At 43.8% G+C, this 12,257-nt stretch overlaps 1 protein-coding gene across 1 annotated transcript in view; it reads right to left on the bottom strand.

Moving 5' to 3' along the window:
• Positions 1 to 11,782: 11,782 nt before the first annotated feature.
• Positions 11,783 to 12,257, bottom strand: part of LOC310855490 (glutamate receptor ionotropic, kainate 2) — a 174,016-nt gene continuing 173,541 nt past the window's right edge. Inside the window, exon 16 of the mRNA XM_083760510.1 lies at positions 11,783 to 11,978. Coding sequence (XP_083616636.1) covers positions 11,814 to 11,978 — 165 coding nt within the window. The 3' untranslated portion in view covers positions 11,783 to 11,813. The remainder of the gene's footprint in view (positions 11,979 to 12,257) is intronic.

The raw sequence follows: 12,257 nt of genomic DNA, 5'->3' as shown, positions 1-12,257 counted from the left end.
GAAGGGAAGGGAATTTAGGCGCAATGAGGAAGGGACCGCAGGTATAATAGGTTGACTGACAGCTGATGAGGTGGGAGAATGAGGGAGAAACAGACAGGGAGGACACGGAACCCAGACATCACACAAAAAAAAACTACGTGGACCATAACCTACGTATATAAGACAACTGACAAAGCCCTTCAAAACCCCCCTATGCTCCCATTATAATGGCCATGTTATTTTCTTTTAATAATAATACCATGTTATTCTCGTTCCATTACTTTTGAATATGCTCTGCATTCTGTGTTAACAGTCGATTTTCTTGTATAATGAAGACAGATATATAACATCCTCACAGGCCAAATGCTGGTGATGAGGGACAATTATAGTGCACATGCAGGTGAGCGTGACATTGTTATTTATGTAACTGCAAACTGTCATAATTCTCAGCTGCTGGAATACACTTTCCTTGTGCATTTACTCTTGGTTGGAAGATGTGGGCGGTTGCAGAAGGATTTCTTCTACTCGCTCGGAGTAGCGAGGTCATGGCTTCCGGCCTCTTCGTCCACCGAGACAGGATTCATTGACGTCAATACACCGTGGTGCTATTCATGTCCAATTAACACTACTGTACTAATACTGTATATAATTACATGGCAGGGAAAAAGATTGTATGCCTATACAAATGAGCTACCTGTCACCTTTTCAGAACGTTTCACATCAGGCCTTTTCATTGTGATTATAACCCTATTAACAGCCAATACAAGGTGCACAGAAAAGGGCCATCAGACACTGTAGGCGAAAAGCAAGAACTCACAAGATCAAATGCTTAGAAATAGTCATCTAGGACTAAGAACATATGCTATCTAAATTACACAACATCAAGGGGAAGATTCTGTTTAAATCATACATAATGTAAAATGATTCTAAGTGCATATACTGTATAAAATACTATAAGTTAAAGTAAATATGAATAGGTCACATAGATATCAAATAGTATTTGATGGCTGGAGAATGTCCCTTTCACACACCAGAATTGAATGCTCAATCATGATGATCAAGATCATGCTCTTGATTCCGGTAGAACAAAATGTATTATATTTTTCTGAGTTCATGAGACTAGGATGAAGCATTTTGGAAGACACTGGCTGATTATTAAACCCACAACCTAGGGGCAGAATAAACGTGTTGCTGCAGTAACAGATTAGTTGATTTACACAGAATTCCTCAGTTTGAGTATAGGCTTGCTGGTAGCTGTGCCACTGGCTTTCACGGCAGATAAACAATGCAGTGCTGCTGCCGGTGTTTAATATTGCGATGTTACAGCACCTGCCACCCACATCCCACTACCACCGTCTCTGTGGTCTAAAGCATGAACTGATATGAATAATGTGTATAGTCTATATTATGTATCTTGTTATATGCTCATTTGTGTGTGCACCTGCTGCCTTGTGCATTCGGACACGGAGGAGAGAGCAGCAATGTGCTGTTCCTCTGCTTGTGCCTCATCTTCCTGGACCAAGAAGACATCCTGTGGTCCTCAACAGCATCCATTCATCATGAGACAACATGACGCCTCTCAGTGGCATCGTTTGAGGTCCCAGGTGATGGCAAGTGCCACCCCCTATAGCGTTGTCTTTTTATGTCACATTCTGTTCTTTTATGCACATTTTCTTCACCTTTGACCTCTTGCTAATCCCCTCAATTGTTTTTCCAGATATACAAGCTCCAAAGTGTATTGTAGATCAACTATTTTTAGGCTTAAGGTTTTTTTATTTCTCTGAAATGATGCCATGTGTGTTTTCCTAAGCATGTTCATCTTCTGGACCAAGGAGGAGATGTCCTGCATGCGGTCCTATATAGCCTCCATTCATCACGAGGCAAGCGTGCCACCTCTCCTGTGAATGGAGCATATTCCCCGGGGGACTCGGTATATCCTCGCCACAGGTGGATCTCACACGCTGTAATCTGGTCACACTCCATTAGGCTTGGGTGGGTCTCACTCTGTGTAATCTGGTCACGGCCGCTGAGGTCTGGGTGTAATTTGGGATTATGTCTGTAAAGCTCCCGTGGTGGGGATCAGAGGCGGATAAACGCCTGTGACTTTCCTTTTTCACCGCTATCCTCCTGAACCATTCAGGCCTGCTGTTTACTGGGCCGATAATCTCTGGCGGCACACACAGTCTGACACAATCCTGACAGCCACGCCTGTGGTATATACGTAGTACAGGTATACCTTATAGTATACAGTATATACAGTACAATATATACAGTATATGTATACAGTAGTACACCTACGTAATAGGTAATTACGTAATAAACAACACCTTGTTGTTTAATTTCACATTCATATCCCAATCACAATGTTTTTCAGATCAGTGTGTGCGTGTGTGTGTGCGTGCGTGTTGTGGGGGTTAGAGGATTTAAAGCTTTGGGTGTGAGTGTGTATGAGAGAGCGTATTTCATGTTTCTGTCACCGAGCTCCTTCCATCCAGGGTGATATTATTGTTTTTGTGTTACACGGCGGGCTGCCTTGGCATGTTCTCCGGAATCCGTTCTCTGATTTAACACAACACCGCAGACACTCAGGAAAAGGGCTTGCCATTTCACAGACAGCAGACGATTTAGACCCGACCGCAAATCCCTCTTAGAGCTGAAGAATCATGCAGCCCCCCCCACTCTCTCTCATCAGTATGGAACGCTGTAACCTTTACCCCCTCTCCCCACCGAGTGACAGCAAGCAACAGTAGTACTTTACATAAAAACAATGGAATTGTATTATTATTTCTATTTTTTTTTATCTCCTATGACCTTGCGTATGAGGGCTGAGGAGCAATGCTAAGTGATCAAATTCTCAATCTCATCCCATATCATAAAGTGAACTTGGGCCAATGTCAGCCTGCTACACGGCCCGCGTCTCAAGGACGTACATGTCCCCCCTCAGCAACCGTTCCCCCACATGTCTTTTTTCCTGGCTTCATTAAAACTGTTGATTGATAAACAGGGTCTGACTCCTGAGAGACGGGCGCTGCTGCACCACCCAGGGACGAGCCCCCCCCCCACCCCCCCACCCTCCCCCCGTCTCTCCCGATCACTGCCACTCCCCACCGGCCATGATAATTAGCCAATTAATGGGATCCGGCCGTGTGCGTTTGTTATCTCCCTCTCCCCCTGCCCCCTCACCCTGCAGAGAGGCGTGAAGAAGACACACGTGTGTGTGAAACGTCTAGGAACACAACACACGTATACCAGAGGCTGGACTCTAATGATCCATTCCACACAATACAAGCATTAGCCCTGAGGGTGCAGAGAGCCCAGATGCAAGGACTTTCCTGTACTGTGTGTGTGTGTGTGTGTGTGTGTGTGTGTGTGTGTGTGTGTGTGTGTGTGTGTGTGTGTGTGTGTGTGTGTGTGTGTGTGTGTGTGTGTGTGTGTGTGTGTGTGTGTGTGTGTGTGTGTGTGTGTGTGTGTGTGTGTACTTGTGTATGTGTGTGCTTTCTTTGTGTGTGTGCTTTCGTTCAAAAATAGCAGGTGTACATGCTTGCAGCGGTGGCCTATAAGGGTTAGAGGAGCGCCCTTGTTGCCGAAAGGTTGCCGGTTCGATTCCCTGGACGGGCAGGAAAGATCTGGGTCGGAAAGTGATTGGTCATCACTCACCCAACACCTCTGTTGTGCCCTTGAGCAAGATGTGTGTTTCTGTCTGTGTGTGTCTATGTTGCTGAAAATGAGCACTTGTGCTCAGCTACTACTCTGGGTAAATAAAAAATAAATAAAACCTATAAGCCATACATGGGCAACATGGCGGCCCGCGGCACCCACCTTCACTTAATGCAGCCTGCTGGTTCATGAATACTGATATAATATTGATTTCAGCTGTTACAATTCCGAAACATGCAAACATGACACGCTTTAATTACTATAGTCTAAATTAGTAGCTTAATTACTAATACATGTTTTTGTGTTTTTGTATTTTTTTATGTCCAATGTAGGCCTATATGCAGCATAAACTAATATTATGGTGAAATTAATGCAAATGCCCCCCTTCCTTTGCTGTGCAGGAGGGCAGCATTCAGGAGAATTGCCTTTTCCTGAACTGAACTTGAACGCAGCATTTTGCGGGGTCATACTCCGCACACAAATAGCTGATATATAAGCTCTCTTGTCTTGTGAACTTGTAGATCCCTTTTTTGCATTTATTTTGCCAAAAGTGCCCTTTTAGGGAATTTCATCCCCTGCCTCTCTAACATTCTCTGCACGCCCCTGTCCATGTCATAAATATGCATTGAAGGACAGTAACTGCCAGTCTGCCACTCCCATAAGGTCAAGGGCAAACCCTCACCAAAACCAGCAGGTCAGGCGGTTAAGTACAAAATGCCTTTAAAGTAATCCTTGCCTGCAACTCTTAGTGGCCTCTCTGCTCTTATCCGCACCACCTCTGGGGTCAGGGTGAGGATGGTGCTTTAATCTGATTGGTTGGCTGTTCTGCTGAGTCATTGGCTAGCCGTCGCACGGAGGTCAGGGATTGGTTAGGCTGCATGTGTCCTTGTTTAACTAATCGTTCATGTCCCTGCTGACTGAGGTGATTTTTTAAATTTAATTTGCAATGTGTACAGTTCAGCCAGTGGGCTAACCCAATGCACAGTGTCATGCAGGGGTCTTCAACGGAGGATCCGGGACCCTAGGGGGTCCTCAGAGTTACAGCAGGGGGGTCTTTTTTGAGCAGTGCCAACTGCCTCCATCAAGTGACTTTGTGTGTATATCTATATGTCTGTATGTGAGCATCACCCATTGACATTAAGTGAGCCAGGGTGTAGGTCTGTATGTACAGTATGCATGACCCATTCACCACTGCTGATTGGAGTCATTGACCCTGCTGTATGAGGCTACACCAACCTGATCTCACAGGAATACTTAAATACGGAATTGAAATTCCGCATGTGACCAAGCGGGTCACAACCCAGGGCACGGAAGGACACAACACAGGCAGTTGTTCTCCAGTAGGCTGTTTATTTCTCTTAAGCCAGGGAATTGGTCAACAAACAAACTATCACAGTCATCAGGAGCCAAAACTAAAATGTATCCTATACATGAACTAAACAGTCACTGTGTGACATTAAACATACAACTATAACAGGCAGGAATGTGGAGTTTTGTTGTGGCTCTGTCTGGACCAGGGGGGCAGTCAGACAGATATTTTGTGAAGCCTGAAACTCCTGAAAGTTCATATAATGGCCTGTTGTGGCGCTGTCACTGGACCCAAAAAAACCCATAGTCCCATAGAAGTCCATGTATTTGGGCCCAACTTCACCTAGACTGTATTACCTTAATAAACATGGTCATGAATACTTTCTGCTTCCAGTCACTAGTTTAAAGTCTCATTTCTAATGTCATAATATTCTTTTTGGAAAACTATGGTCCCATTTATAAAATAAATGACCATAAAGTCGCGTATGTTCTGAGGGGCGTGGCTACCGTTACAGTCTATGATCGGGAGTCCCCACCCACTCGAGTCAAAATAAAAACCAACAGAGAAGAAGGGGGGAAGTCCCGCCTCGTTGTCTGGGCAGCCCATGGCCAGCTGGGCCCAAACGGAGCCAGCCAATGGCCAGCTGGCCCAAACGGATCTAGAAAGATGGCGACTTACAGTGCAGGAATAACAGGCTTCATTTTACGTCCATGTTAGACCCGGGGAACGCTTTGTCCATATTTTTTACAGTCTATGGTCTGGACCCAGCCTCTCACTGCAACCGAGAACACATTGGGTTCCTTATATACACAGCAGCTGTCCTTCATTTAATTGACACAATATGCTGCAGGTGCGCCTGTGAGCTGGCTAAGCCAGCCCTGTCACCCCACTCACAGACACCTTGATCCCGCCCCCTGCCACACGTATACATATTTACAATTTTCTACTGAGCCGACTCAGTATAGTTATAACCCAATAGTAAATAATGTCAAACTCGAACTCACCGAGGCTGAACCACACTGTGAAATAGCACTTCCATACGAGTGAAAGCCACGCCTCTGTCGCAGTCAAAACAGTACTAGTGTCATATGTACGGATTTAGGGGTTTTCTAGTCGTGTATGTACGGGATTGCAATTCCGTACATATTTACCTAGTTCTGTGAGATCAGGCTGCTCGCACACGCACGCACGCACGCACATTGACCAATGCAGCACACAACCACATGAACGCTATTGTCCCTATATTCTGAGGGGAACCAATAATAGCAGATCTACAAGGTTACAATACCTATAGCACTGCGGGACGTTGTGAGCTTGTTTTCGGCAAAAAGGTTTCCAAAAACAGCAGGCTAAGTACAGAGCCAACGGTCAGGTTTACTCAGTTTAAGTGGTTAAATGTCTGAAATTACAACATATTCATAGAAAAGATAATTCTCAACAAACAGAACTAAAACATGATATACACAACACTGATGACAATGCTGCCAAACAAGTTCATGAAATCTATGAAAAAGTTGAATCTGCAACACAATTTTTATAGTAGGCCTACAGGGTCGATGTTTCATCTCTTTCTCAGTTAAGGTGTCCTTGGCCTGGCATTCTTTTGAAGACCTCTGGTATAATTTCTTCTATAGCAGCATACACATTACATGTGTTTGGAGGGGTGTATAATGTTAGACCTGCACAGCATAAGCAGTCTGCATGCAAAGACATTTCATCACTCTAAAAGATTCACATCAGAGTACATATATTGTGCTGTATGTCCCGTTTCGCTTCCATCTTCTTGGAGATGGATAGATTAATCTAATGCAAGTGCTTGCATTAGATTAATCTATCCATCTCCAAGAAGATGGATGGATGTTCTGGTTTGCTTGCACTGTTCACTATGAGTGTCAACCTTCCAACATAATCAGAGAGTTTTAAAGTGACAGTCTGGCACACATCTAGGTCCATCCAGGCCACATTTATAATGTATGCACATGCACAGGCTTACATCAAAGATTAATGTGCACCTTGTTCCTGTTTTTGCCTAAGCATGCACTTAGGAATTATATATTGGGTGGAAATGAGTTTTTTTTACACTTTCAAAAGAAGCACAAAAACACGTGCCACACACACACACACACACACACTCACAGACACACGACATGCACACACGCATGCGCACACATGTAATGCTTGCTTCTTGTTTAACTTTGTAAAAAATACCTTCAAAAGTTTGCTTTTGAAGGTACCCTTTGTCTTGCTTTGCCAACAATATTTGTTTTGTTAAAATATCAATATAGTGTATATATTATTCTCTTGTTCTAACAGCGTTCTATAGTAGGCTCTTTCAAGTGCTCTGCTAATTCCACTCTTTGTTCTCCAGTGTTTGATCCAAGCTGTTGGAGTGAACTCATTGGGAATGAAGAGACGAAAGAGGTGAAAGTTGTGAATACTCGTTTTTTTATTTTCTTTAAACTTGTGCATCAACTTCAAAGGGTAAACTGTGTGCACTCCATTTTTGTTTTCACAACATGTTCAAAATTAGTTAAGTATTCTTTGTTTTTTTGTTTTTAATTACATCTTCTTTTTTTTTTTACTGTATTTTTTTGTCCTTTTTTTAAAACCATTTACACACAATTTTCTCAGCACTGGATTCTAGCAGTCTATCAGTAATCAGGGGTGTAGAATGATGAGCATCATTGGCAGACCTCGTCCCATCCTTTGTGTGCACGCTATAATAATTTAAATATTTCCTCTAATCAATGGTATCGTTACTTCTCTTTCTCCGGGAGTAAAAATAGCTTTCTTTAAATATGATTCCTTTACATGATAAAAATAGTTTATTTGTATTTTTTTCTGCTTCTTCTTCATCATCATCATCATCATCATCATCACCACCACCACCATCATCATCATCATCATCTTCTTCTTTTCCAAAACACATAATGTCACTATACCACAATGTGCCACCTTCTCTACCTGGGGGTGGGGTGGGTGGGGGGGGGTGAGAATAATTAAGTCCCCCTGTGGGTGGGGTTGGTGTGACTGTGAGTGTGGTCCAGCTATAGTGGCCCATGGAGGAAGGTGCCCACGCACCATGGGGATGGATGGGCTGTGTATCTGTCTGAGCCAGTGGTGGAAAAAGTGCTCACATTTTTTACAGTGTACAAATACTGCAATAGAAATACATAAGTAAAAGTCCGGAATTCAAACTTTTACTACAGTAAAAGTACAAAACTATTGGCATCAAAGTATACTCATAAAGTACCAAAAGTAAAAGTACTCGTTTTGCAGAATGTCTCATTTAAAGTTTTCATATGTATAAAAATAGCAGATCTACAGGCTCACAATGTGTCACATTAATTGCAACGCATTGTGAGCATATCGGCTATTTTCCATTGGCCGAAATATAGGGCTGAAGTGTTTAATGCATGTTTTGTCATAATAATGAAAATCAATAAAGTAATTAGTAACTAAAGTTTTCAAATAAACGTAGTAGAGTAAAAGTACAATATTTCCCTCTGAGGTGTAGTGGAGAATAGAAGTAAAAGTATCGGTAATGGGAAATACTCTAAAGTACAAATACCTAAAAAAAATGTTCTTAAGTACAATTCTCAAGTATGTGATTTCCACCACTGGTCTGAAGCACCACAACCTGCACCATCGCCAGCAGCCCATTGGAGAGGCCTGGCAGAGTCACCTCACAGAGGTGTCATCTCGGGGGATCCAGGGGTCCCCCCAGGCCGCCATGGGCTTTCACATTTTCCCATTCTGACCTGAGATCAGATTCATACGAGGTTTCCACTGGACACACACTGGTCTGATTAACCCATTCTGACCTGATCAGATTCTAGAAATGTCAGTCGCTCTTCGATTTTTCAAAAATAGCAGACCTACAAGCTCGTATCGCGCCACTCGGTGGCGCGATATGAGCTTGTAGATCTGCTATTTTTCAATAGCTAAAGCATAACATGATGCTGACACCAAAATGGGTGCCCGGTCAGAATGGATTAAGACCTGAGGTCGATTTTACAAAATGCCTTCTACATCAGCAGTTCTCAAATAGTTTCATAATTGAAAATGATCCAACGTTTTCAAACACTTACACGATTTTATTTTTTAAATGTACAAAAATAGCAGCTGTACAAGCGCGCAGCACGGCACCAAGTGACGCGCTGTGAGCTTGTACATCTGCTATTTTTATAATAGCCATAATGCAAAAGAAAAAAAAAAAATGATACAGGTGCTTCCCCAGTTTTAACGGGTAAACCTTTTATTAACCTTTTATTCATAATACCGCTGAATAGCCTTTTTGGGCAAATTTATCTGATTTTAGGTCAACTTGTTTTCTTTCTGCAAACAATACATTCATGAACCACTTTAAAACTGGCCTCCTTATTTTCGCAAAAAAGTTGTTTCCAAAGAATGCAGATCTATACGAGCTTGTAGATCGGTAGATTTCTGCTATTCTTGAAATTGAGCATGGTAACTTTTTTGCCACTGTTATTATTATTATTTTTATTATTATTATCCCATTCTGACCAGTGTCAGCATCATGTTATGCTTTAGCTATTTAAAAATAGCAGATCTACAAGCTCATATCGCGCCACCGAGTGGCGCGATACGAGCTTGTAGGTCTGCTATTTTTGAAAAATCGAAGAGCGACTGACATTTTTAGAATCTGATCTCAGGTCAGAATGGGTTCATCAGACCAGTGTGTGTCCGGCGGAAACCTCGTATGAATCTGATCTCAGGTCAGAATGGGTTAAATGACGCCTCTGGGATAGTCTCCATGAACCACTACAACAGCAACCTGCATGCTGGCCTGGCCTGACATCAGCCCATGGGGATGTGTTGGGTCTGGCCTGACATCAGCCCATGGGGATGTGTTGGGTCTTTTTGGGAGAACCTCCTGAACTACCGCAAACACACAACCTGGCCTGAAATCCCTCTGCCATGAATGTCACCCACAGTGGAGTGTATTTGTGTGTGTGTGTGTGTGTGTGTGTGTGTGTGTGTGTGTGTGTGTGTGTGTGCGTGTGTGTGTGTGTGTGTGTGTGTGTGTGTGAGTGCGTGCGTGCGTGCGTGCGTGTCTGCGTTATCTGTGTTGATAAAAAGTATTACAAAAATTTTGATTCTCTTCGTACAAAAACACCTTTTCATAGAAATTGCATTTGCACAAGTAAATGTGAGGAGTTTTGATACTAAATAAAGAGCCACACAGGAGTACAAAACAGAATATCTGAGACTCGACATTGAGCAAAACGAAATAAATTTTTGACGAAAACAAAATAAAGTAAAAGGGCTACCCCCTCTGAACGTAAAGTGAGGCGCATCCACTGCTGTTGTGAAAATCCAGTCCTTGAAAAATATAAATAAAGGAATTCATAAATAAAACAATAAATATTGGAATAAATAGAGTCCATTTGTGAGTTGTGTGATAGCTGTGAATTTTGTCGCCGGTGAGCCACGCCCAGATTCCTTAAACGCATCTACAGGATTCCTCCATGTAACATTAAGGGTGTATATCGTCATAAAAACCCCTTTACGTGACAACTTGACAGCTTGCTGATGTGCAAAAAGTCATTTTACTATTATTGCCCCTACCCCTGTAATCTCTCCTGCTTGTCAATAGTGTATGTCTCTATATAATCTGACTGAAAAATACTGTCTCCCTTGATATCCCCCCCAACCGCCCCACCCACACATCCCACATCAAAGATTAAAAGTGTTAGTACTCTGAAACACAAATAAATGAAAACACTTATTGCCTGATGGATGATATACAGTATATCAATTCCGGACGCTGATCAATATTGTATGTGATTTAAGCAATGCCTCTCTGTACATTTTGGGAACCGTGGATCTCGCTGCTGTGTTTTAGTTTTGTTTCGTTTTAATGTTTTTCTTTCTTATAGGGCACTGGGTTTCCTTTGGAACTGGATGGTCGAGCCCATCTGGTCTTTCTATTCACACGGCAGCTGAAATAAACAACGCAGACGTATCCTTCTCCTGCCTGCTTCCTCACTACTGTCTCTGTGTGTTCATTCCTAATCTGTGAGTGGGTCGCAGCCTCGCCGTGGTACTCAAGCAGTCTCTGTGGTCTGTGCAGTGGAAAGATTGGTTGAGTAGCAGTTGAGAGACGATGCTTCCAAATCTTACTTAACCCATTCGGACCGGGATACATATAGTATGTGTTGTTATACCTTTCAATGCGGTAACGCGGCGTCGTTCATTGCGGAATCTCTAAAAGCCTCATTTATACGTCACCCCGAAAGTAGCAGATCTGCAAACTCACAGCGCATCTCGAATGAGACGTGCTGCGAGCTTGCAGATCTGCTACTTTCCCACATAGGATGTGTATAAACGAGGCATTAGGATTAGTAGGCATGTTTAAGCTCATCCTCGGGTCGTAATGGGTTAAATACTCACTCAGAAGGAGACCTCTGACTTCCGCCTGCCCCATAGTGTGTTCTCTCTCTATCGCCCCTTAAATCCCTTTCCCTGGTCCCACCCCCGATCTCCGAGTCCTGGGTCTGTCTCTATTTGACAAAAATTCTGGCACCACTTGGTTCGCTCGTTCCCCCAAGGTGGTAAAGGATAATGAGGTATCTCACTTAAAAATTGCACCCAGGTTCAAGTTATTTCCACAGGAAACATTGTTCGACCTCTTTTCCGGTAGCTAATGTTTAAGAATCAGCGATGACAGTCCATCAATGCTCCCCTCCCTCCCTCCCTCCCTCCCGTATAACCCATGTGTCACAACCAGCCCCACCCCCCAGCCCCCTTCTCCCTTCTTATTACCGGTGTCTCAACACGGTCTCCTGACCACAGAGGAGAGAGAGTGCGTGATTGTGAGTCCCAGCATTTCCCCCCCGTCTTTTTAGGCCATGGTCTCTTTCCCTGGCAGTCTGCGGTCGTTGAAGGTGTGCATGTTGATGACCTCCTCGGTTTTGACCATGACGGGCGTCTGAGGCTTGTGTTTGAGCCTGCGCTGGCACTTGAGGGACACGCGCAGCTCGTCCACCATGGCGCTGCAGAAGGACCTCTGTGACGGGGAGGGGGGGGAAGAGAGAGAGAGAAGGGGGGAGAGTGAGGGGGGAAGGAAGGAGGGAGGGGTAGAGAAAGAGAATGGGTTTCAGACCGCCTTGCTGATTGGTTACAGGCAGCAGAACAACCCATGTCTGATGTCTCCACCCCGGGGGGCCCAGAGCCTCCCCCCACAGGGGACTGCAGGGTGACACAGTAACACTGGACTGGTGAGAGTATAGGGGGGTGCCAGTATAGGGTCGGGATCCGGAACCGGATCCAATGCTGAGTGAGGAAC

Source organism: Protomyctophum parallelum (assembly GCF_964188405.1).
Source record: "Protomyctophum parallelum genome assembly, chromosome: 3".
NCBI lineage: Eukaryota > Metazoa > Chordata > Actinopteri > Myctophiformes > Myctophidae > Protomyctophum > Protomyctophum parallelum.
Note: the sequence above shows the minus strand (reverse complement) of the source record. Positions and strands in the feature narration are given on the sequence as shown.